Here is a 26,824-nt window from a genome sequence, read left to right on the forward strand (position 1 = left end):
GCATCCTTATCGGCCAGTCTATGATTGGAACGCTGGGATGCCCCTTCCGCACAATGTTTAGTTGCCTGTGGGGTCGGCACCTTTGATATTTGTGGATACGTCGGGTGATGGGCCGGTGTGGCAACCTTCCCCGTTACGTCCCTGGAATTATCCTCCTCATGAGAGGCCTCCTCCGGTAGCTCCAAAACAGTCCCCGGAGGACGCCTTTTTCGGCAAATTTCAGACGCTCATGCGTACCGACCCCATGAGGGAATATTTCAAAGGGCTCTTTTTTAGGGAGATATGTCCACTCGCGCCTCCGGCTCCACCTGTTCCTCCGGTGGTCCCGCCGGCGCCTCCCTTGCCTACGGTGCCTTCCCCGACTCTTCCGCCTTTGCCCCCATTGTCCCCCGTGGACAAGGCAGTGCCTGACACGGTTTAGCAGGATACTGACCTGTTGGATGACGCGCAGGGCGATCAGGACAACGAAGATCTGCCCCGCTCTATCAGAGCTTCCCGTGACCGGGTACTGGACATGATGTGCTTCTTGGATGTTCCGAGGCAGGAGGGCGTGCTTTTTGGGGCGTTCACTCTGTCTCATTTGGAGCGTACCGGCCTGTTCTTGCAGAAGGACGTTCTGGCCGAAGACCATAGGGTTTGGGAAAAGCCACACTCTGGACTTTTTGTCAATAAGAAAATTGACACGCGATACAGGCTGCATCCTTCGGAAGAGGTGGCTTTGTCGTCTTGTCCGCCCCCATCCTACACGGTGGTGGCTGCGGCTACCTTACAGTCCAGGCCTGCAGCATCCTCTTCCACGACGGCTACTTGGGTTCTGGGAAAGGAGGACAAGCTTCTCGACTCCCTTGGGAGGAAGATTTTCGCTAACTCGGCCTTGCAGCTCCGGCAGGCCAATGCCGAACTAGTGTTAGCGGGGGCTGATATGCGGATGTGGAAAGATCTGTCAGAGTTTGAGGAGTTAATTCCGGTCGAAAAGCTGGAGGATTTTAAGGCGGGAATATCCGGCACCAGGGTCTTGGCCCAGGATCTCCTGGAGGCTGCGGCTCACCACATAGACACCTCGGCTCGGGGCCTTATGCTGGGGGTTGATACCTGCCGGCAGGCGTGGCTGCATGCCACCAAATTATCAAAGGAAGTACAGGACAAGTTATTTGACCTTCCGTTTGACGGTAAGGAGCTGTTTCATTCTACAACGGATGTAGAGCTGACCGAGACACAGGATAGCACTCAGACCGCTAAGTCCTTGTCGGTCCTAGTTAAAACTCACTTTAAAACTCAGAGACCGTTGTCACAGGGTCGGCCCTCCTCTGGTTTCAGGGGCTTCCTTGACCGGAAATCTGAGTGGATACCCCTTCGGGGAATAACCGCCGGAGGCAACAACAGACTCGGTTTTTCTCCTGCTCCTCCGCCTCCTCCTCAGGTTCAGGTGGCAGCACCACCGAAAAACCTACAAAATGAGGGTTCTCCGCGCTCGCACAAGACCCCGGTGGGAGGACGCATTGCTTCTCATTGGGATGCGTTTCTCCACAGGACGGAGAGATGTCCCATAAGTATGGAGGAAAGGGGACTATGGACTAGGAGAAAGGTGGTCACTACGGTAGGTAATCTGGTTATTCGGTGCCATGCAGGGAGCTTTGTTATTCCAAATATAGGGCGTCATTGGTTTATTTAGCGCTCAGGAAAATGACGGCGGGATTGGAACCGGTAGGGCTTGAAAATAGTAAAGGATCCTGCAGAGAACAACCAATTTATCCAGCCTAACCACGAGACCTATAGCGGGCCCCAATTATTTAGTTGCTGTTTAAGTTAATAAGGGTTTGTAATTTTCCCTATACAGCTTGTTTAATGTCTGCGTTATTGTAACCCCAAGAGTTTAATGCCTCCTTGTAGTCCTCTGAATCGAGTCGCCCCCATGTCCCATTGTAACCCCTCCCCCTCCAACGATAGTTTCAGAACTTGGGGAGATAAGGGACATCCCTGTTTGGTACCCCTCTGGAACAGAATTATCTGAGAAATGTGACAGTTAATAAGAAGTCGAACCACTGGGTTGGGGTAATTTGCCAAGATTTTGTTAAAGAATTCAGACCCAAACCCAATTGCCTCCATAGTTTTAAACAAAAAGGACCATTTAACTCTGCCAAAGGCCTTTTCAGCACCTAATAAGAGAAGATTATCAGGATCTCCCTTCCGCAAGATTTTTTGTATAAGGTGGCAGGCTCCCCAGATGTTCTCTTGGGTCTGCTCGTGCTTCATGAATCATGCCTGATCTGGGTGTATTATTTTCGGTAGGATGGCCTCTAATCTATTAGCCAATATTTTAGTGTAGATTTTCGCTTCCACATTTGAGGGCAACAGGCCGATATGATCCGCATTGTGTTGGATCTTTAGCCGGCTTGGGGAAAAGGATTATTTTTCGCTTTCTCTGTAGTCTGAGTAATTTGGCCACTTTTACCAAAGGAGTTGTACAAGTGGAATAATTTGGGTGCTAGAATCTGTTGTAACGTCTTATAAAATACAGCTGGACAGCCATCTGGACCCAGGGATTTATTTAGTGGGAGTTTTCTGATTGCACGATGCACCTCCTCTAACGTGATGTCCGCCTCCAGTGATTCCCGCTCCAGTAGGGTAATTTTAGTTAGCGGCAGTGATTGTATGTATGATTTCTGCAAGGATTGATCAGGGTGATCTGATTTGTATGAAGGGGAGTAAAAGGCTACAAACTGTGCTTTGATTTCAGGGACAGTCATAATCTTTGTGCCATGGGGTCTACAATCCCCTGAATTGTCTGCAAAACTATTCTTTGTTTAAGCTGTCTGGCCAGCAGTCTGTCCGTCTTATTGGCTTTGACATAATATTTCTGTTACATGTAAAGCAGATTCTTCTCTGCTTTCCTCGTCTGAAGCAGGTCCAGCTTCCCCCATGTGCACATATCAGCCTTCCATAGATTAATACCTTGGTCCGTTACCATTTTTAGCATAATGTCCTGTAATTCTTGCTCTAATTCTGTTTCTAAAGTTCATTTGTTTTCCCCGATGCGTCCATAGAGCTATCAATTCCCCTCCAAGTGTTGCCGTAAAGGCGTCCCACAGGGTATTTTCCGTTACTTCCGGGGAGGAATTGGTTTCAAAGTAGTCTCCAATTTTGTTTTCTATCTCCTCCCGCAGTACTGGGTCGCAAGTAAATCCGCAAGGAATCCCCACCTCAAATGTCTCCATTGTTTGCTGGAGGTCTAGTGTCATTGTGATAGGGGCATGGTCTGACAATAGGACAAAACGTAATCAATGCGGGAGAAGAAATAGTGTACATGCGAGTAAAAAGTAAAACCTCTTTCCGTCCCCCGTAGCTACGTCCACACATTTTTCAAGGCTAACTACTCTATTTTCATCTTAAGGGATTGTGATGGTGGGGGCTGAAAATATATATATTTGTTGCGTCTATCTTTCTGGGGGTCCGATGCTATGTTAAAGTCCAATGTTACTATGATCTCGCCCTTAGTAAACATTTCCAGTTCCATAAGGACTGTTCTCAGGGAGCTGTCTTGTCCTGAGTTTGGGGCATGAATTGGATGCTAGCGTGAATATCTCTTCTCTGATTTGCATTATAAGAAATGGGTCCCGCGCCTCTGTATCTACCCGCAAGCTCAGGATATAAGCCGTCATTTCCTTCCTTAAGGCTATTGGGACATCCGCTACCTCGCCCCGGACGTTCGCTTGAAATTTTAGAGGGTACTGCCTTAGCTTCAACTTATGCCTGTTGATTTGTTTGTGTGTTTCTTGTAGTGCATAATGTAAGGCCGAAAGGTGTGCTAGAAGCCTTTTAGAGTTTCTTTCTTTTGACCAAGTTATTCGGTCCCTGTACATAAAGTGAGGGAAGTTTGAGCATGGGTAATTTTGTATAATAAAATATTTAACTTCTTTACTTCCTCTTAGCTTCTTGGAAGAACTATACCCCGGGTTTAATCTGCACTTTGTTCCCGCCCCCGAACTAACTACCCTTCAACAACCCCCTCACGCTCTCCCCCACACCTTTCCCAACTCCACAGAAGCTCCCTTTCCCGCTTCCTCCCTCCCCATCTCTCCCTGGTGCGAGCCAAAGTACCTACTTGGTTTAGCCTTAAGCCCGCGGTTTCAGCTTTAAAAAACTGCCAGGGCCAACTTGCGAGGCATCCTAAAGCCCCTACTGTAATTCCAAGTGGACCTTCCAATGGCGGGACTCTGCCCCCAATGGGACTTATTTACGACCTTGCTGCATCCGACATGAACGATCATCCCACTTTGCTTGTACCATTAGCTTGTTGCCGTACTCCGGGCGTCCTTGGGTTGACATTCCAGTGGGTACGAACCCCGATGTTGGTTCCCCCTGCTGCTTCGCTTTGCTCGTGACCACTCCCACCTTTAATTCCCTTGGGGGAGGGGCTAGGTCCTTCCGTCGCCTTTGGACAAACATCCTCATTAATGTGTAGCAACTCGATTCCTTCCTCACTTGTTGTAATTCTGTGCTGTCGAGCCTCCCATTGAAAGAGAAGGCCAAAGGGAAAGATCCATTTGTATTTGACCCGTTTGGATTGTAAAGTTTTCACCACATCCCCCATTTCTCTATGCTTCTGCAGGGTCGACTGGGCCAAATCTTGTTAAGTTGTATTGCCGCACCGTTATATGTGATTGGTTCTGTTTACCGGGCTGCAGGCAAGATGGATTCCTTTTGTGGGGATTGCGCCAGCGCGAACAGTACATCACTTGGTTGTGAACCTGGATCCTGCCTTTTGGGCACAGTTCTATGAATCCTGTCGAACAGGATGTCTGCCAATCCAGGAGATCCATGAATATTTGTAGCACCGTTTCTTTTAAGTCTGAGTCGCCCACTGATTCAGGCAGATTCTGGATGCAAATATTTGATCTGCAGGATCGATTTTCTAGATCTCCCCTCCCATTGTATTTCTATGTTGTGGGAGATTTTAGCCAGATCTTCTAGAGCTTTGCCAGTTTTAAGATTGTCTTTGACTATTTCCTGGAGTGCCCTTTCTGTCATGTCTGGTCGCTCTTCCAAGGTTGCAATGGCTTTCTTCATGTTAGATAGTGTTTGTTCACCTCTGCCGTAAACATTGAGAATTGCGTTTGAAATGTTGTGGTGAGTCTATCCTGGAACTCATGAAAGCATGCTTCGATGTCTGCCTTGGATGCAGCCATTGTGCCGTTGGAGCCGTTCCCCTCTTTGTCCTGTCCACCTTGGGGATCCTGTGGGCTGTTGTGCGAGCCCCAGGGTTCGGGTTCTTTGGCCCAGCAGCGTTGGATAGAGCTATCCTGTTCAGCCGCATGCTATGTATGTCTTTCCCCTTGCATCCCAGCGTTGGGCCCTTGTCCGGGTTCTGTCTATACTCCTGGGCTCTCTAGGATCTTCTTGCTGGGTGGAGGATATCGATAGTACCCTTTTTGTAGTCTCCCCCCTACACCAGAGTCCTGCCTGTGTTATGTGCTCCCGTTCGGGTTCGAGGCTTCCTGTCTCCTGTGCGCCCTTGTGTGTCAGCTACTGTTGTATCATGTTACAGAGGCAGGAAGCCCCGGGTTCAGTTAGACCGTTGTGCTACTGAGGGGGTGGTACCCTCCGGAGATTGATCAGATTCCCAATGCCTCTCCCTTATCCTCCAGGACAGAAGCACTAACCTACTGTTACCGTCTATTGTGAGTCTGCCACTGTATTGCATCTCGGCTTTCTCCTTGCCTCGTGTTATTTTGTTGATTCGGCCTGTCGGGTGTTGCTAGGCCTTTACATCTGGGGAGCCGTGAAAACGCTGGCCGATCTCGTTGATGTCACCTGCGGCAGACGGTCGTCTGCCTTTGATCCTCACTGGGGAGGTGGTTGTCGTTCCCAACTAATCTTTTGGGTGGGGTGTGTCGTACTAACGCAGCCCCCGCTGCCATTCTGACATTCTTCCTGGTTGCTGCTCTCCTTCCCTACTTAAGGAGCCCTCCAGCATCTTTTTCCTTTGCAGATGGGGACAGGTGCAGGTCACCTGGCCTAAGCCCCGCCCACCTGGCGCCTTCTAGGTTGCCGCTCTTGTTCCCCACTTAGCAAGCCCCGCCCACCTGGCGCCCTCTAGGTTGCCGCTCTTGTTCTCCACTTAGCAAGCCCCGCCCACCTGGTGCCTTCCTGGTTGCTGCTCTTTTTCCCTACTTAAGGAGCCCTCCAGCCTCGTTTCCTTTGCAGAGGGGAGCAGGTGTAAAGTGGATCTAGGTCAGCTGGCCTAAGATCCACCCACCTTCTTAGCCCTGCCTCTTCCTTCCTGCTCTTAACTCTTAGATCAAGGGCGTCTCTGGCCCGGGCTTCCAACGCGAAGGGCAGATGAAGAAAAGGGCAATTCCTGTTTGGACCAGGAGGACCTAGGGCCCAAACGCCTGCTCAGACAGCAGGTAACCATGCACCACCATGTGTTTACTCCCTCTGTCCCCACAGGCCATCCCCACCTCCTCTGGTCCCCCGTGATGTTCCCTTGTGCCCCCACTCTTCTTGCACACAGGTGCTGCCTGTTTTGCTTGATTCTTCTACCCTGCTCCCCCTCCCTCACCCTACAGTTTACTTCTGCAGGATCCTGTCCTGATGGTCTGGTTTGTCCATGACAGTCTTGTGGCCAATGCTGGACTTGACTTTTAAGGACTTCATTTTTTCACGGTGCGTCGCCCTTTCTCAACTCTCATGCTGGACTTCCTTTGCATCTTGTACTCGCGGTGGCCCTGAATCATGCTGTTCCCATCTTAATCTTGTATCCTGGCTTGCAACATTATGTGTTATTATTGACCTCTGCAATTGTATTCGCTCTCCCCTCTTGCTTCTCCACTCTTTTTGACTGCTTACTCTCTGTTCTCTCCTCCTCTCCCTTTCCCTATCCCTATCTCCTCCCCTTACTTGCTTCTATGCACTTACTCTATCAGAATTGTCCCTGAACCTAGTATGATAGCAACCTTGACTCTCATTCCCCCTCCCCTGAATCGTCTCCCCGTTCGTCCCCCCTCCAGCACTATCTGAAATGTCGTCAGGCCTAGTACGATAGTCACTTGTTTTGTTCCTCCCCTCCCTTTCTGCACCCCTCTTCCTCACCTTTTGTTTTTCTCCGGCTCTACCAGAAACGTCGTCGGGCCTGGTACGGTAGTCGCCTGTCTGTTTCCATTTCCTTCCCACTCCTCCCCTCCCTTCCCTTTCGATATCTTAGCACTTGCACTATCTGAAATGTAGCCAGGCCGAGTACAATAGTTAATTTCACATCCTTACTGTTGTCATTGCATTTTCGCTTGTTCCCTCCCTTGCCTTGAAGAGCTTTGAAACACATTGTGTATAGGCGCTATATAAATAAACTACCATATCATATAACATCCGGCCCTGTGTGGCGTCACCTGTAAGTGTTCACAGCGGCGGGTGTATCTCATGCCTGGCCCCATAGGCAGATTGCGTTGTGCTGGGTTTCCTCCCTTGGATGCCTTCCCGACTCTGTCGACTGCTTCCCAGTCCTATGCGCCTCTTTGCAGAGGCACCGAGCTGATTAACGACAGCGGCTCTGCTCTGTTTCGCTGGGGGTCATGTGACCACCCGAGGGGGTCCACCAGGTCAGGGATGTTTGCTGTGCCTTCAATTCACATTCCATTGCTTATGGATGTGGGCTGTGATGCCCTGCCCGATATTGTAGGCCTCTTTGGGGACGGAGCACTCCACACTTAACGTCTTCACCCTCCGGCCACCATCTTGGAATTCCAATGTGCCTCTTTCTGACTTTCCACTCTAAGATTCATCGCCCCACTTCTCCTCAGCAGGTTTTATTACTGATGCAGTTTCCCGCTTTCCTCTTTTACCCCACTTTGAGAGATTCTTAACTTTGCTACTAGTACCCTCTTCAACATGATGTACCACACCATTTCCTGTTTTGATGGCTGTCTATACAAAATAATTTCCTCTGTAAATTCTTCTAGTTTACAAAGCTCTCCCAGGGCTGCCACCCCTTACCTGATGACCTCAGTCGCTCACTACTCACCACCTCACACTCCACAATCTCTATCTCGCCTCAACCTCTGTGTGCTGCCTTTCATTTTAATTTGTTCTCCCTGTGCGCCCCTCTCCACTGGAAGTTTGTTCTACTTGACATCCAGTCCATCCGTTCTGGTCAGGCTTCAAACCTGCTCTAAAAAGCCACCTCCTTTCAATTCAAGGAACAGCCAAGTTGGCAACTGCTATTGTCCGCCCAGCGATATTTTCATATCCTTTCAGATCAGATCTCCTCTACGTAGATGCATGTACTGCATATGCTAATCGTTGTTATATGCGTTTTAGTTTGTATACTATCATACATATTGACCTCCAAGTTTACATTTTTTCGCAGTGCTGTCCCCAATCACCGTCTACTGTTCCCAGTAATGTACCTGGCCCTGCTAGTGGGGCACTGTTATAAGGCTCCCATACGTGGGCTTAGTGCAGCCTCTTGTGCAAGTTCTGCTAGCTATTCAAATACATGAAAATCATAGATACAGTTTACAAGAGCAAAGAATTCTCATAGGGCTCCAGGTGGCAAACCATACAATTTTGTCTTGATGCCCCATATGTGTAGGCATGCTCGAGCAGCTTGTTCACTTTCCCCAGTTTCAAACCTGTCTTACTGTGCCCGTATCGCAAGGTTCTATATTATCTGTCTGTTACCTATTTACAAGACTCCACAGTAAGCATAGTTCCCAGTAATACCATTTATCAGTGTCCGTAGGGCCCCACTGAACCAGTTTGCTTATAGCACTCGCACAACCAGTTTTATTGAAGCCATGTATGCCCAGCATTCCATGTATACACCATGACTGCCCCACTTCACCTCTATTGCCAGCTTCCATAATGGCAGTACGATTTATTTCCAGTTTCCAAAACTTCCCGGCATGCACACATGAACCTTTACCTTTTAAGGCCCAATTAGCACAAGGTTTATGTTGCTTGATGCTTCAGCTCATGGTACTTTTTCCATAATTCCCCAGTACAAGAACTAGATTGCAGAATTCCCCAGTATGGCTTTATTACCGGTTTCCACAATGCCCATTACCAGATTCCATAGCACCCCATTTTATTTTAACTGGTTTGCATAATGCCCCAATGTACCCAGAATTATAGTGCCTATGGTGCCCCACTCTATCCAAACATCCAAGTCCCTGATGCACAGAATGCAAAGAGCGCTAGTTGGCATGATGGCACCAGCATCACACTGTTTCGTTGTCGTAACTTCCTGGTATACTTACAAGAACCGTGTCTAGAATGTTTTGAATTGTTTCAATTGGCCACTTTCCATAATGCTATAGTGGAGCTCATGTTCTCCAGTAGCGTAAAATGCATGGAAGGCGTATAAGCCTCGAGTAAGGCTTTAACACCTTCCATTCACACTACGCCACATATTCAGTCGCTTGTATGGCGGAGAGGAGGGGTGTTTCCGCCGCCTTCCTGCCCCTCCACCTTACAAATGCGCCAGTAATTTTGCTGGCATGGATTTTCACTCCACCACAACTGCTGGAGTTCCCTATGGAGTCCGCCTGCTTTATGCACGAGCATAACGCAGACGGACCCCATAGGGATCCAAGTACATGCTGTACGACATGCATGCATGGTAAGCAGTGCTCACAATGAAAATGAAACTGCCCGACATGAGGGCATGTTGGTCAAGGATTAATTGTAATTGTGAGTGCCGCTTGCCATGCAAGCATGGCAAGCGGCAATCTCAATTTAATGAAAAAAAAAATAATAATGTACTTTCTATTATTTGTACTGTCTCCTGCTTATATTTGTTGTAAAACAGGAATCCTTAATTAATGATTAGCACATATAATGTTCCATGCAAGCAATTTATCAAGAATAACATATACAATGTGTTTCCTCTTGTGCTTTCAGCATATGGTGAAGACTATGACTTCAATTTAGAAGATGCACTTGATTTCACTACCCGAAAACGTACGTAATACTGGAGTATTTTTGTATTTCTTTCATTTACAATAGTATTGTATGTATATCTAGAATACAAATACCAATTGAATAAAGCATAAACGCACTTTCTACCTGGAGTAAAGCAAATGTTTTGGTGGGGTAAAGCAAATGTGGGGGAGGAGCCTCAAAGCAAGATACTCTTGAAGGATGTATTGATATCTTGCGACTTCAACCCCACTGTCGCATCATTAATCCTGGCCTCGTCTGCTGGTTATTTTGTTTGATGTCCCTAAGTACTTTAGTATATTTGGAAGCCCCATGCCTCCCTGAAAGGCTAGCTCTTAACAATGTAACATGCTTAGCATCACAAGATTCCATGTCTGTATCCTTAGTGCATGGTTTATAATATGTTGGATGTCACCAGCCATATTGGATACATGCCGGATATTGAATGTTGGTTGTTACAAATGAAGTAAGTTTTTTCTTCATGTGGGCTTGAACACTCAAGTGAGGCAACTGAAGTCGCATCACATGCCCCCTCACCCACCACGAACTGTGATGAATTGGGGATGATTCTCCCAGAAAACCTTGCCTGGGACCCTTCTCATGTGGCCAGGGAAAGGCAGACGCTTCCTGATCTTGACCCTGGGGTGGTGGTCTGTGGGAGGATCACATGAGGGGGGAATCGGGTCAGGGGGACTGGGAGAACCCCTTCAAAAACTTCCCTAGAGACCCGACAATCTTAATGGCCTGCTGTAGATATTACCTTTTAAAGAAAAAGGTAATCTGAACATTGGGGACAAATGCCCAAAGTACTGAGATGAGGAAGAGGGCAAGAAGCAGTCTAGTGGTTGTAATGTATCCCTAGTGCATGGTTTGTAATATGCACCTGAACGGCCATTTGTATATATAAGACTTCCCCAGGTGCAGGCCATGAGAAGTAGGAGGTGGAGTGGTTTCACAGACTCCACGTAGCAGTGGCAGCAGAAGAAGGGGAACGGAGATGCCATGATCTACAGAGGGGATGATGGTCACGTGAGGTTTGCCGCCTTTAATGGCCTTGAATACAGAGGTTGCTCTGCGGGAACTTTTGAGTTTGAAAAGCGTTCCTCCAGGAGACATAGGCTCTCCTAATTGTAAGAGTGTTTCAGGAGCAAGGAAAAATAATTTCCTGAATGGCGCGCTCCGCGGGAAGCAAAATGAAACGGTTTGCATTGCAGGAGGAGGCAGGGGAAGCAGAAGGCACTGTCAGTAGAGCAAGCGGACGCGTATGCAGCAACCGGTGAGTTCACCACTGTTGGGTAACCCTGGTACATCCGTAGTCACCCGCTGGCCACTAATGGTACTTTTGAATACCGAACTAATATAAAGAAATTGAAGTGGCATAATAAGAATGTTGTGAGCAGACCAAGGAAAGGTTATAATAATCATAAAGGTCAACATTATTGCCAAACGCAAGAGAGGGCAATACTGAAGCACGTTTACAATAACTATCATTGCCAAAGCCAAGAGAGAGCAATACTGAAACAAGCCAATTATAACCTTTATTGCCAGAGGGAGGAAGATGCAATCATGGAAAAGACCCCAACACATATTGTCTAAGCCAAAGAAGGGCAAGTGTGGCAGAGAGACCTTGTCAGCATGTGTTTGATGTAAAAGTCGGAAAACAAGAGTGGCAGGAAAGAAGCTCTCCTGATAGAAAGTATTCAGGTGGAGAGGAGCATAAACTGCATTGCAGTTGGCAATCACAAAAGTGGAATAAACGGCAACAATGTGTATCCTGTCATCCAAAAAGGAGTAGTACATTGTGATGTTGAAAGTCAAAAAACTTTATCAAGCTGTTTGAAGTCAACTTTGCCACATAAGTACTTGTAGTAGTGTTAGGAGCTTTTTGTCCTAACAGGCAACTTTACCAGCATAGGGACTTTGTAGTGGTAGTCCTGGCAGGTTAGTGGACCAGGAAGAAATCATCCAAGTACTGTGGTGTGGTTAAAAGTTGTTAAGGAGTGGCAAGACTACTAAAGTGTTTTCATGAACTGTTATGGAATCATCCTGACAAAATATTGCTGTTGATGCATATGAATTGTTGAGGTATTTTGTTTCCTAAGGATGAGAAGTTGTGTTGAACTCTTTGCTATAAGTGGAGAGAAAGATTTGTCGTCTAATTGAACTGTTGATTAAAGTCCAAGTGAAAGACTTTTGGAGCAAGAAGAAGTTTATAATCGGATCTTGGTTACAAACCAGAACTTTCTGATTGGAACTTTTGATTGACAATCCTGCTTTGAATCTGAGAAAGGAAATCCAACCCAAGTTACAAGGGTACACAGTTATTGGATTTCAGTTGAATATTAATGTTATTTCTGTTACATTTGAATTGCCATTGATTGCCTTTATGAGTTTGATGTATGTACAAGTGTAAGGGACAGATTCCTTTTGTTCAAACGTTTCCTTTAGTTATTTTGAGAGGCAGAGAAATCCTCTTTAGGTTAGGGATAGTGAGGCGTTTGTCACACCCTTTCAAGTTAATAAAATGGCATCTTCTGAAAACCTTTACCAAGTTGTCCACCTCACATTTCTGACCCCTCACAAAGTATAAATCCTCAGTGTCTTCTTGCAGTCGTTGCACTGCCCGATCTGTAGAGGGTTTCGGCCCTTAAGAGATGGTCTAATTTTTTTGTCAAAGGATCTGTGTTCATTTTACTGGACAAAGAATCTTCTACAAACCCCAAGAATTCCTGTCTCCATTCTTCGGGGTCATTGGTGGGTTCATTGGCTACCATTGCTTCAAGATGGGATCTATTCAATTTCTCATTGCCAAGAGCAGATTTCATGATGGGCACATTCCCCAATCAATGTAGACTAATCCTACACGATAAAACTAACCGGGGCAACCTGTAACTCTCTGTAAAAGCACGTGATTTCTAGAGGTCCCTGAATTCCTTTTTCCCACCAAAGAGAAGTCGCTGTGATGAACACTGCATGCGTGTGGGTCCTTTCCTCTAATGCCGAAGGACCTTTGAGGCACAGAGCCTACCCTGTTCACTGCTGCACTCCAGCCCTAATCCCTAAATTATCTACTTTGGATCAGATGCCTAAGGGAACTAGGGCAAACTGTAAAAATAAAGAGGAACTTCTATATAACACAGTGCCAGGATGGGCTAACAGAATCGGTGGTTAGGTCCTTGCCCCTCCTGGGACACCGTCTGCTACAAAGTAAATGTTCAAACCATGTGGCCAACAGAAACTCTTTAAATCTAGTCTTGAGAGCCCTTAGCCTTCTGTCTACCCTATGCTCAAACAAAAGCTCCAAGTTTTGGCCAGCACAAGAGGTCAGTATTAGTGAACTATAAATATAGCCCTGTGCTAATCAAAACCAAAACAAACCCCTGTACTAAGAAGGCTCCTTCAGGAGTTAGTCTAGAAGTTCCTTCAGTCTCTGTTTTCTGTTTCTCTCAAGACCTCTCCAAGGTATTCAGTTACAGATCCAGCTCTTCTTAGACCTCTGTTGTCTTGCAATACTTCTCGTTTCACTTCACCTCTCCCTCAGGTCTTCAGAATCCTCAGGTGGTCCTAAACCGTGAGTTGCTTAGTTTTCCTATTGGGTCTCTCCCAGATCTTATGTTTGATATCATTCACAGTAAGTCCCTGCTGGACTTTGGGTTTCAGGATTCACAATGGGTACCTCATGGACATTGACTTTAATATTTCTTTCCTCTGTGATTCAGGATCCTTTTCAGGCAGCTGTAATTTGCTGGCACTCCTGCCACAGGCCTCAGTCCGGTAAGGGTCGGCAGTACAAAGCACCTTGGCACTGGCTTTCCAATTACCCCCAGGGAATTGAGAGGTGGCTTTTGGCCCATTTGAGTCAGCCTTCCTCTGCCAGGGCTTATTACAGCTTCCTCTAGGCAGTCGTCCTTCCAGTCTTCCCTCTCATGGTAACCCAAGTAACACAAATATGATACTGACACAATGGGTGCAACTTGTAAAACCTTTATTGACATGGTTGGGGGGAGAGGGGGAGAAACTCTGCCCTATAACTAAAATGGGAGTAGTCTCGACCATCAAATAATAAATAATGCAGTGCTTTTGGCCAATGCTAACAAAACCTAATACCTGCTCTGTCTTTTACAAAAAGTGTAAAAAGGAGAAGGGTATGTAAAAGGAAACACCAGTGTTCAAACAAATAGATGTGATTAGACCAGCTCTCCTCCCCACGTTAGATCTCATGGGGTAAAGCTGTCCCTGTAGGCAGGATGACGCACTCTGGCTCAGCTTCTGACACAATATGCAGTGCAACACATGGATCGAGGCCAGGTTGGCCTTCCAAGTTTAAGTCTCTTTTCTCGGACTTCTAAACAATGTTCCATCAAACAGTTTGCTAAGATCCCCCTCTCTCGTACTCAGACCATGTACCACACAGTTCTCGTAGGTCTCCCTCTGTCGGGCTCAGACATCCCAGAAATAAAGTTCAAATACAAACAAGCAAGGGGCTCCCTTCCCCAAGCTTGTCTCACTTCGAGTCTCCCTATGCTATGCTAGGACCCCTTTTCGAATGTCGAAGACCTTTGAATATGCGCTGGATTTTACAAAGACCTTCGCAGAACCACTTCGACTAAATATTCATAGTTAAGCTTTCACTTCTCCTCCCTTCTCTGGTAGTTTAATCTCTTTTCACTTTCGCTGTTCATACAGCTTATTGCATTAAACTGTTCACTTTTTACTGAGACCTTCGAATGGGCTACTTCCTTTCACCTGACCAATCTGTTACTTATTGTCGCTGTCCTTGCAGCTGCCTTTTACTTCAAAGCTCATTGAGAGGTCTGCCTTTTGTGAAATAAAGAGTTCTCAGGCGTTGAGAGCAGTTCCAGGATTTATTTAGTAAGAGCTTCAGCGACAGCAGGCACTGCCCTCATAGGCAGGCTCTAACTGACACATTCTGGAATTTCACATAAAGATAAACACTCCATGACCGAATGACATGAAATCATAATGTAACCAGAACCTAACTAAAAGAGAACACATAAATGGAACTAGAGAGTTAGAACATGTTTAATATTCTATACAAACTTTAATCTGTTGCATAAAGTATATTTGATAAAGTATACAAACCCAACACATCTCCTCCCTTACAATTGTTAATGAGTTTACTCCAAATAGTAGTCTTTCAACCAGGGAGGTTTGTTTCCTGTCCTCACTGAATTTGCATCCGTTTTGTTATCCTTTGTCACATTACTACTCACTCTTGCTCCACCCAAACACTCCTCATCAGTGCTATTGTCACATGTTTCAGGGTACTCTGCTTCACCATTTTGATTACACTTTACTAGTTTACCCATTGACCAGCACTCTCCCACCTCCATGATGACTACATTACCTCTCACTACAGCAATCTTCTTCGGACCAATGAACTTACTCTCTAGACATTTAGGAGTTAATCTGGGATTCTTAACAAATACCAAATCTCCCTCTTTCCAGTTTACCTTTCTGGTTTTCTTATCCACATCAAACCTCTCCTTATATTAATTTTGCGCTTCCCTAATGAGTGTCATGATCTTTTCTCTATCTACATTGACACTCCTTGCCATGTTTAACCAACCTGGGCATAGTTTCGTACCTGGTTGCCTACCTTTGAGCGACATGAATGGAGACATTTTAGTGACAGTATGTGGAGTAGTGCAATAATTCCAAATCATTTCTCTCAAGACTTTCTGCCAGCTCAGACCCGAGGCCATGGCCAGTTGTAGACCACCTTTCACAAACCTGTTTGCCCTTTCCACCAGGCCGTTGGCCCTAGGGTGGTATAGGGCTGTCCTAGAATGTCTTATACAATATTTCTTGAGAAAAACCAACATTTTATCAGAACAGAACAGAACACCATTATCTGAGATAAGCTCCGTAGGGAAGCCCTCCCTATGAAATACCTCATCAAAAAACAAAATCATTTCCGAAGTGGTGGCTTCACGAATCGCCTTCCATTCAATCCACTTTGAGTGGTAATCAACTAGAACAACCAAATATTCAAAGTCATCACCCAAATTTTGTAATGGTCCCACCAAATCTACAGCAACCTTTTTCCAAGGTTCATTAGGCACACTTACAGGATTTATGGGTGCTTCCCTTACCACTTTGTTCTTATCACTTCTCTCACACTCCCTATAGTTCTTCACACACATTTCAACATCACTATCAACACCTTGCCACCAAAAGGATTGTCGGAGATGTCTCTTGGTGCCACCCACGCCTAAATGTCCTTGATGGGCTATGCCCACTAACTGAGACCTAATGTTGTTGGGGGGGTACAACCTTACTGCCCTTCCTAAGCTTGGAACCATCCTCAGAGAGATTAAGTTCATCTTTTATGCCGTAGTACCTGTCAAATTTCTTTTCAATAAAATTCCTGTGAGGCCACCCAGTTTTAGTCCATGTTTTCACTTATGCTAACACCATATCTTCCTCATCAGAACCTTCCCATTCATCTTTTCCAATAGCCTCCTATTCAATTTCCGAAATACTTATACCTTGCTCTGTAGCCATCTCACAAGAATCCTTACTCTTCGCAGATAGCCTGGACAGGCAATCCGCTACAACATTCTCCCTGCCAGGTATGTACATCACTTTCAAATTGTAAGCTAACAATTCTATAATCCACCTCGAAATCCTGGGAGATCCCTTGGCCCGCTCTACACTGCCCAAAAGCTGGACCAACGGTTTATGATCAGTTCTCACTATAAATGCCTGACACCAAAGGTAAAACTTAAAATGAGTAACAGCCCACGCAACCGCCAACGCCTCCCTCTATAACAGAGTAGTTTTCCTCTGCTCCCCTTAACGGTCTAGAGGCAAATGCAATAATGTGCTCAACTTTCCCACCATCATATTGAGATAAAGCTGCACCAAGACCTAGAGTGCTTGCATCTACAGCCAACACAGTTTTCCTGCCTGCAACAAAACCACCCAAAGAAGGTGCTTGCATTATACACTCTTTGATCTTTAAAAAGGCCTCTTGACACTCAATCGTACCTCACTCCTTTATTCAGCAAGTCTCTCAATGGAGAGGAAATTGTGGCAAAACCATTTACAAACGTATGGTAGTGCTCCGCCCGTCCCATAAACAAACGCAATTGCCCTTTGTCTTGGGGCTGGGGAGCACTACTGATACTTTCAACAAGTGATTTCTTTGGAGAAATAACATCACTGGAGATTTTGTGGCCTAAATACTCCACTTTCTTTACCGCAATTCTACATTTGTTCCTTTGAACAGTTAAACCAGCTTCCCTGAGTCTGCTCCGAACAGCTCTCAGTATTTCATTATGTTCATTTTCATCATTAGCAAACACTAAAATGTCATCTTGAAAAACTGTGACCTTTCTCAAACCCTTAAGAACTTGCTCCATCACTCTCTGAAATACAGACGCAGCCGAAGCCATCCCAAACGGCATGCGACTGTATTTAAATATACCCTCAGGAGTGATAAAAGCAGTTAAGTGTTGAGACTCTTTGGATAAAGGGACTTGATGATAAGCCGCTGAGAGGTCAATGACTGAAAATATCTTTGGTTCGCCCAGTGTAGAAAGAGTTTCTGAAATGTTTGGGAGCGGATGTCTCTCAACAATAATGTTCTAATTGATGCTGCGTAGATCCATGCATAACCTCAACTTTCCATTGGCCTTTGCTACTAGTACAAAGGGCAACAACCATTCTGTGGCCACGGCTGGTTCAATGACACCTTTGCCAATGAGGTCATCCAATTAATCTTGAAGTTGACTCCTCATGTTCAGTGGCACTTGCCTCACTTTATGGACTACAGGACGTGCATCATTCTTGAGCTTTATGTGGTGATCAAAATCCTTAAACTTTCCTAAACTGTCAGAAAACACCTCAGGAAAGTCCTTGGACCAGACATCTTCAATCTCTGCAATAGTTACTGGGTTGGGAGCGCTTGCTTGCACCCTAACTCCCAAACTTCTTTGCTCATCCAAACGTAACAAAGAAGCACTGTTCTTGGCTACTAAGATGTTGACTAAACTTTCTTTCCTTGTAGAGTACTTTCGCAGGAAATTCCACCAAGATCTCTATTGCAGCTTCACCGTAACCACAAGCTCTAATGTCAGTGGGACAGATTACTGTCTCGCTCTTCTTCAATGTGTTCACTAAAGTGTCTGGTGTTATTATGGTCCAGGGAGAGCAAGTGTCAACTTTCATGACAAGTTTGCAGCCATCAAGGTTGAACACATCTACAGGACCCTTCGTCTCCCCGGAGATAGCCGAAATCTCAAACACATGACTGGGAGTGGACTCCTGCGTGCTCGACACTTCTTGTATGCTGTAATTCCTTAGGACACTTTCCTCGTTACTAGCCCTGCTTTCTAATCTGGGCTCTAGTAGATTTATGGACGTGGCTTTACAAACACTTGTGAAATGGCCTCTAACTTTGCACTTGAAGCACTCTGCGAACTTGGCCGGACAAGACGGGTAGTTGGCCCCATGTTTAGGATTTCCACACCTGGTGCATGAATTCCTCGGATTCCAATTCCCCCTTCTACTAGTGGGAAAGTTGGACCTCTTTTTCTGATCAATGGCACACACGGAGACAGTTGGGGAGCTCTGCCTATCAATCCTGAGTTCCTTTACATACTGGGATGTCTGTTCTATACTCCTTGCTAACTCAATAGCCTATTCCAACTTCATGGGGCCTCATTACACGGTAGGCGGTAGGGACATACCGTTACCGGTAAGGGATTACCGGTATCGGTAAATCCCCTCCCCAATCACGACCCGGACATACCGCTATTAGCGGCACCGCTAAGTACGGTGGCACTATTAGCGGCAAGTCCGTGAGCGCGCGCCCCCTCAGACCGGAAATAGCGGCATAGCGCTAATATCACTGCATCACGAGCCATGCGTACATGGCAATACCGCCATGTAGTAGACCCAAAGAACCCTTACCGGCAAGGCGCTAATACCGGCATTGCGAACCACACGTTAAAAGAGCACAGCAGAGTTCCCACCTGCCACAGGTGGACAAAATCAGCACAGGTGGAGGCAATGGAGACTGGCAGCACAAAAGAGCACACCACACCCCTCCCCACACCCATTCCCACACCAAGACGGATGCAATACTAGCAGCATTACATGGGCTAGAGGACATGATTGCAGTGCAGCAGCTACAACAACAGGCAGCACAGAGGAGACGCAGGAGGAGGAGGAGGAGGAGGAGGGCAAGACGGGCGCAGCAAGCACCACCAGTGCACCTAGTGATACCACAGAGGCAGCCACCAGTTCCCAGGATCAGAGCCAGTCCAGTCATCCTAACCCCTGAGCAGATACACACCCTGTACCGTCTGGACTGGGATACCATCACCACCATAGTAGACATGATATACAACGACATTGTGAGTCTCATTGACATCCGTACTGCCATCCCCCCTCTACTGAAGGTGGTAACAGTGCTCCACTTCTTGGCCACAGGCACCTACCAGCATACGGTAGGTCAGATGCATGGCATATCACAACCAGTATTCTCACGCACACTGAACCAGGTGCTCGATGCCCTCCTGCAGCACACAAGTCAACACATATACATGCCACGGACTTCCCAGGAGATCTCCAACACCAAAGTTGGCTTCCATTCACTGGCAGGCATCCCAAGTTGCATCGGGGCCATCAACTGTACCCATGTAGAACTGGTGGTCCCACATGCCAATGAGGCAGTGTACCGTAACAGAAAGCTATACCACTCCATCAACGTCCAAATGGTATGTGACTCCAACAAGATCATCACACATTGCTGTGCCCGATATCCCGGTTCAACCCATGATGCAATGGTCCTGCGGAACTCGACAATACCACGATACATGGAGCGACATGCTGGACAACGTTCGTGGCTACTTGGTGAGTAGCAGGCCGACCACATGTCAGTGTGATGTGGATTGTGAGTGGGGGGGGGGGGGTGCATACTCCAACTGGGCGTGAATGGGGGGGGGAGATGCATACTCCAACTGGGCGTGAATGGGGGGGGGAGATGCATACTCCAACTGGGCGTGAACTGGTGTCATGAGAAGAATGGACATACATATTTGCATCACTGTACAGTGAGGCAGCCCACAATGGACCAGAGACAAAACCACATGCTGGAAGTGAGTGCCACGACAAACATATCAATCCATTACGCCAAACAGGCCATTCCAAACAACATGCACACCGCACAACACACCATTCCCCCATTACACAAATCAGCAACATGCATATCAAAATCACAACTGAAATGTACGCTGAACAACATCAGAAATGGTCCGCGCACATGAGTGCATACAAATGGATCCCCTGTAGCCATTGTGGTGAGGCACACCCGTACCCCACCACAGAATTGCCATCAAACAGCATGGGGACATCAACTAAGGAATGGCAGTGTACTAGCAGTGTGGCACTAACGTTGCCAGGGCCAGGAAACACAAATCACTTAAACTCAGGCGGGACCTGGCAATCCCTGCCGTATGCATGCATGGTGCATGTCCACTTGCAAGGACCACCTCACCTTCCCACATTGCAGTTACCCTGATTGCCATGCGTGCTTGGATCTGTGGATGTCGTTGAATATGCAATGTTTGTTTGTGTGATATGTGCACGCTCCACATTATGTAGACACTTACACATACCCATTGTTGCACCCATGCAGGTGATGCAGGTTATCCCCTGAAGAGGTGGCTCCTTACCCCTGTGCGGAACCCACAGAACAGGCACGAAGAGGACTACAATCATGCACACACCCGTACCCGCGTGGTGATCGAGCAGACATTCGGCCTATTGAAGGAACGCTTCCGGTGCCTCAGCAGGTCGGGCGGGGCACTCCTGTACGGGCATGAGAAGGTGGCCAAGATCACCATGGCATGTGTCATGCTTCACAATATGTGTATCAGACGGAATGTGCCAATGCCCCCTGACATAGAACTGCGACCACCGTCTGAGGATGATGACGGGGATGAGGATGGAGGAGAGGGGGCTGCAGGTCATGCAGGTGGCGATGCCCATGAGGGACGTGCTGTGCGGCAGCATCTGATAGACCATTGTTTCTGATGCACATGGATTAGGAGGGTGCAATTGGTGTTCAGCTCAGGGCACGGGGTGTATGGAGGACATAAACACAGTGCACCCTTCAACAATAAAGCACACATACACAATGATCAATGTCCAGTCATGTGATTATCCATGCCATTACGTGTGTATTGAGCATTATGACATTCAAACGTGCATGTACCCTCCACCCCAACAACCCTCATCCCCCTCCCCCCACAACTCCACCAAACACCCTCACCACCCTCCCCCACAACTCCACCAAACACCCTCACCCCCCTCCCCCCACAACTCCACCGAACATGGTGTGCACATCAGTGCTGCATTAGTTCCCAAGTGTCAACAGGGACAGGCTGGCCCTACTTCCCTCCTCCACTACCACCATTGGGGGGTTGTGAGTCTGACCGCCGCAAGGACCGGCTGGACCTGCGCAGGATGGTTGTCTGGTCGGAGCTAGTAGACGAGGGGGTGGCTGGTTGATCTGCTCCCTGTGAGTGACGCATGCTCTCCATCGCCTCAGCAATGCGCGTTAGGACCTGCCTCACAGCGGCCATCTCGTCACATAGGCGCGTCGTGTTGCTGTCCATGGCAGCTTTCATGTCCCTTGACAACACCCGGATCTCCTCCCTGGTCGAGGCAGCCTCGCTCACTTGCCGGGCAACCAGGGCATTGAGCTCCTCCTGGCGCTGGCGTATCAGGCTCATGGTGTCGTCTGCGGCCCTACCCCTGTTACTCCTCGGCGCAGCTTGCTGCATGTGGCCGACATCAGGTGAGCTCGCCACGGGACTGAATGACCCATCCATTGCATCTCCGGCATGCACCTCATGGATGCTGCCATTGGATGTGTTGCATGGGCTGTGGAGTGGGGACAGCTGGGTGCTGGGTGTACGCTGCCCTTCCGGTGTCGGACATGGGTCGTCCACATTACTCATAGGTGCCGTGGCTGCTGCTTCCCCGACGGAGCTATTGGCTGCGGACGGCGTGCCTTCTGGCACTGGCTCCTGAGTGGTGGGGGTGGGTGGTGGGGGTGCTGCCACAGTGTCGGATGGCATTTCGACCCTTGGTGTGGTCGTTGCGTGTGTGGCTTTTGAACGCTGGGCCACTCCAGATATCCCAGTGCCCCTTGATGTACTGGGCCTGGTGCCTGCATCCTTTCCCTTGGCCTGCTTTTTGGGTGGTGGGGCCTGCGTTGCAGAGTCCAGCTCCTCACTGTCAGATTGTGACCCTGTGGGGGAGCAAGACAGGGATAACATCAGTGATGGGTCAACATGCATCATGCATATGTTGTTGTTGCTGCAGTTCTTTGGATTTGGACATCTAGTTTGGGCCTGCAGGTTGTTGGCCAGATGGGTGGGTCATCCGGACATGTGTCAGGGTGACCCGTGTGTGAGGTGCTGCATGCATGTGGTTGTGTGGGGATGTGCAGGGCATATATGCAGGGTTGTGTACATGTGTGTGTGATGACCCCATCCATTAGCTAATTCCCATTTCACATTTGGGGGAGGGACTCATGCTTAGCATTGCTGTGTTTTGCGTGGTCACTCACCTCCGTCTGACGTTGTTGCCACACCACACTCCATTCGGCCCACTCCCTCGATGGATTCTACACCAATGGTGCTGGCACATGTCTCCTCCCACTCCTGCATCTTCATCGGGGATCCACCTCCGCCTCCTGTGGCCATGGTCAGATTCCTGTTGGCCGATAAAATGCTGCGTACACGGAGGCGCAGATCATCCCACCGCTTGCGCACGTCCTTTACGGTGCGGGGGGTGGAGCCCACTGCACTGACTTTCTGCGCCACCTCAGCCCAGATTTCCTTTTTTCTCAGGAGTGCCGGGCGCCGCATGTCGCTAGCGAACACTACGTCTGCATTTGCAGCCAGGGTGTCTGCTAGCATTTTCAATTCCTCGTTTGAGAAGCGTTCTTTGCGCTGGCGCGCATCGGCTTTCTTTAGGGCCTTGGGCATTGTTTGTTCTTGTGGGATGTGGTTTTGCCAGTCGTGGTGTTGCTGCAGGTCCTGAGTGCAGGGGATGGCAATGGATTGTGTTTTTAAAGATGGCCGCCGGGCTCTTTCCCGTTCCGGTGCGATGACGCTATTTCCGGTTCCGGTGTTTTACGGTGACCGCTAATAGCAGTGACCGCTAACAGCGGTGACCGCTATTAGCGTGCAGCATGAGGGCGGAGGTGCTATCAGCACTTTGGTCGGAGCCGGTAAGGTGCTTTTGCGCCATGGCGGTAGGGTCATTTACCGGCATGGCCCTATGCGCGTGTCCGCTAACTCGTAATGGAACGCTATTAGCGGTCTCCTACGATGGCGGACACGCTAATAGCGCCATGACGGTAAATCACATTTTTACCGCCTACCGTGTAATGAGGCCCCATGTCTTTAGTGAGGAGTTTCCCCTGAATCCTGATGTTAGTGCACCTGACCAACTGGTCCCTAATCAGCGAGTCAGTCAGATGCTCAAATTCACATGAGTAACTCGAAGACCTCAAGCAGGCAACATAAGACTCCACAGACTCCGACTAATCTTGTGTCCTCTGGAAGAATTTGTCTTTCAAAACTGATGTTTTTCCATGGGCGTATTCATCTGCATCTCCAGCTTCAGGCACCTGATTTCTAGCCAAACCATCAAAGATTCTGCATCCTTCCACACCAAGATTATGGAGTAAAAGGGTTTTCTTGCGTGCTGAACTAAACCTGTCTCCCCCCATTGCCACGAGCTAATTTTCAAATATATCCTTCCATCTGTCCCACCTGATGGAAGGATGGCCCGGTTCATTCAGGAAGGAGACAGGAGGAGATATAGTTGCCGCCATAGTGGAAAATGTGTAGATGAATTAATTTTTTTTTTATTTATTTTTTTTAAAGTCAAGAAACGGTCACAGAATAGACTGAGTATTTCAGATCCTGGAATGTGATGCAGGAAACAATCCAATAAAAATAAGTGGTGAATTACGGTTCCTGTGACTCACACCCCCTGATGTTCCCTTTGTAGGGCGTGGTGAAATAAGTCTTATAAAGTAGGCCTTTTGATATGGTAGACACAAGGATCAAGAATGACATGCTGCCGTGTCTCGCATTTTGTTTCCTGCTGCACGGAAAAGAAACTGACATCAAAATGGCCCCAGGCAGCTCCAAGGCGTGAAACAAAGTTGCCAGGCGGTCGATGTCACAATGAGGAGGGAAGGGCTTGGCAGGCCATTTTCCACTACGCAGACGCCGACATGTGGGGGCGGGCGCGTGAGTCTGCAAGGAACTGCTCGGGAGCAGGCTCGAGCGAAGCGCAGTTGGGCCTGTCACGTGGGAGCCTTAGGGCCGGGCAGCACAGCTTATACAGCCACCCCCCTTTCGACCCAATATCTCCTAACCTGATGGGCGCTTCGGAGCGTGGCCTCTGTCGTCGTCCTCCCTCCTGATCGCTCGCCTGCTGTTGTGCCTGCAGGGAGGGAGGAACCGCAAAGCGAGTGAGCCTTTTGGAGTCGCCAGCGGGCACTGAGGCGGGTCCGTGTAATGGCAGATCCTCGTTGCCAATGTGAAATTAAGAGTTCTCAGGCGTTGAGCAGTTCCAGGATTTATTTAGTAAGAGCTTCAGCGACAGCAGGCACTGCCCTCATAGGCGGGCTCTAACTGACTCATTCTGGAATTTCACATAGAAATAAACACTCCATGACAGAATGACATGAAATCATAATGTAACCAGAACCTAACTAAAAGAGAACACATAAATGGAACTAGAGAGTTAGAACATGTTTAACATTCTATACAAACTCTAATCTGTTGCTTAAAGTATATTTGATAAAGTATACAAACCCAACACCTTTCCTTGGGTTTCATTCACATGCGCGCAACCTCCACTTGCAATAGATTGTTGCTACTTAAAAAAAAAACTGTCAACAAACACACCAGGCTTTCAGGTCGCCTTCCCCAACTCACCGGCTCTGTCTCTTCTTGGTTTTTACGATTGTTTCACAAGTCAAGGTTAGTACCATAGGTTTGACTTCGCCTCCCCAACTCTGCCGTTCACCCAGGAGGGTCGCTGGCGTCTTTGGACCACAATGCAATCTTCACTTATGGGATGTGACCTTCCCCACGTGTCTTTCGCGGCCTGTCGGAGGCAACGGCCTCCAATAAGGAACTCTCAGGCTTTCCAACCTGCTGCTCTTTTCCCTTGGTCCGTCACTCTGCTCCAACATATTACCTTTTGTCCTGGAAGCCCTGCTAGTTTTCATGTTCCACCTTGCTCAGAGTGTGTCTTTGGTTTCTGCCTTTTATTTGTGTGAGGAGAGCTAATTGGTATCGGGTGGATGCACTTGGAGTTAAGTGCTTGACCTTGCCTGACCTGATTAATGGGACTTGTCCATTATGATGTATCTAAGTGAATGTTGTTACTGTCACCCTCTTCCTCGGCTTAGTGTTTATGTAAAAAAGGGAGCATGTTGCGATCTCAGGGCATCCTAAAACATAGGCTGGGTTGGATAAACAAAATAAGCGGTAATACTGCATCTCGCCATCAGCGGCCTCACACCCACTCCCCAAAGACCCCTCACCCATTTGATCCTCCTGCACTGGCCCACCCCGAGGGCCTGGATCCAAAGGCGATGGCCGTGCCCTGGTTACCTCAGAGAGAGATCGATCCCCGGGGGCTACTGGGTAAGACACCTTCTGGTTTCTCACAGGTAGAAGAGAATTTCCCATCTCCCCTTTATGCCCATGTGGTTGTAGGGTGTTTTGTGAGGCTGACTCTGATTGGTTCTTCCGCCTGTGCTCTATTATTTTCTCCTGGTATTGGCGTTTTCCTTTTATGAGTCTAAATTCCCCAAATTATCTAATTATTAGTTGAGGACAGTGATTCGTTCATGGGGGAGGGGGGGTAATGGCTTCAGTTAAGGTGCAGTGCTTGGTCAGCAAAGCAGACAAACGTTGTTTTAGCTCTTGTGTTTCACCCCCGACCCAGGACCTAGGATGGAAACTCTCCTCCAGCCTCCTCATCCAATAAGAGTAACTCCTAAATATTTGATTGCCACTTCGGTCCAGCAATTCTGCAGCACCCATCTCACAACCACTCTGTTGATGGGTTAGAATTGTGATGATGTTTAACGGTATGCAGAAGATTGGCGACAAGGGGAACTCGGGGAGCACAGGAGCCCTAGCAAAACGGGTCACTGAATGTTTGAGGTTGTCTTGCGAGTATGGACCACATCAACCAGAGTGGGTAGAAGGCAATGGGTGTCACGATAAATGGCAGGAAAAGGAGTTGGATGCCATAGCATGATCCACAGTGGTGTCTTCTGTACTATGGATCGAGGGACAAACCATTAAACACCTGATACCTCTCTTTTACTAATACAGACCAGACAACGAATCTGGCCCTAATTCAGCAATCTTCAAGTTGAAGTCAGACTTCTGCTGACCTTGGCCAACTTACAGGCTTCCTATGACTTTCCAGCATGGTTTGGGCACAGTAAATACCCAGCAAGGTGAGCGCTCCACAATCACACGCTCCCCAATTACCACAGCTTATAAATACCCTGAACTACATGTTTCTGACTCTTACATGTATTTTTCTGACTCCTGCAGCCCTTCACAGCCTGCCACCAACGCCCAGAAGCCCACCCAACTCTGCACCCTAATTGTCTTGGCATAAACAATCCATAGAATCTTGCAGCATCGCAGCCCCCAAGGTCAGTTCTGTCTCTCCCTTGCCCCCGATTCTATTGTGGTGTACCATAATCTTGGAACGACCACGTGTTAGTTCACCCTTCAGCCTGGCTACAGACAACCAAGAATTTTCCCATTTAATGTGTTTGTTTTGGGTTGTC

The 26,824-nt window shown here is 47.9% G+C and overlaps 1 protein-coding gene across 2 annotated transcripts in view; it reads left to right on the forward strand.

The window, feature by feature from the left end:
- Positions 1–26,824, forward strand: part of CD99L2 (CD99 molecule like 2) — a 629,818-nt gene that overhangs the window by 113,872 nt on the left and 489,122 nt on the right. For both annotated transcript variants that reach the window (XM_069612743.1, XM_069612744.1), the window contains exon 2: positions 9,898–9,957. In XM_069612743.1, coding sequence (XP_069468844.1) covers positions 9,898–9,957 — 60 coding nt within the window. The remainder of the gene's footprint in view (positions 1–9,897; positions 9,958–26,824) is intronic.

This window comes from Ambystoma mexicanum, chromosome 5p, assembly GCF_040938575.1.
Source record: "Ambystoma mexicanum isolate Mex_15411 chromosome 5p, UKY_AmexF1_1, whole genome shotgun sequence".
Classification (NCBI taxonomy): Eukaryota; Metazoa; Chordata; class Amphibia; order Caudata; family Ambystomatidae; genus Ambystoma; species Ambystoma mexicanum.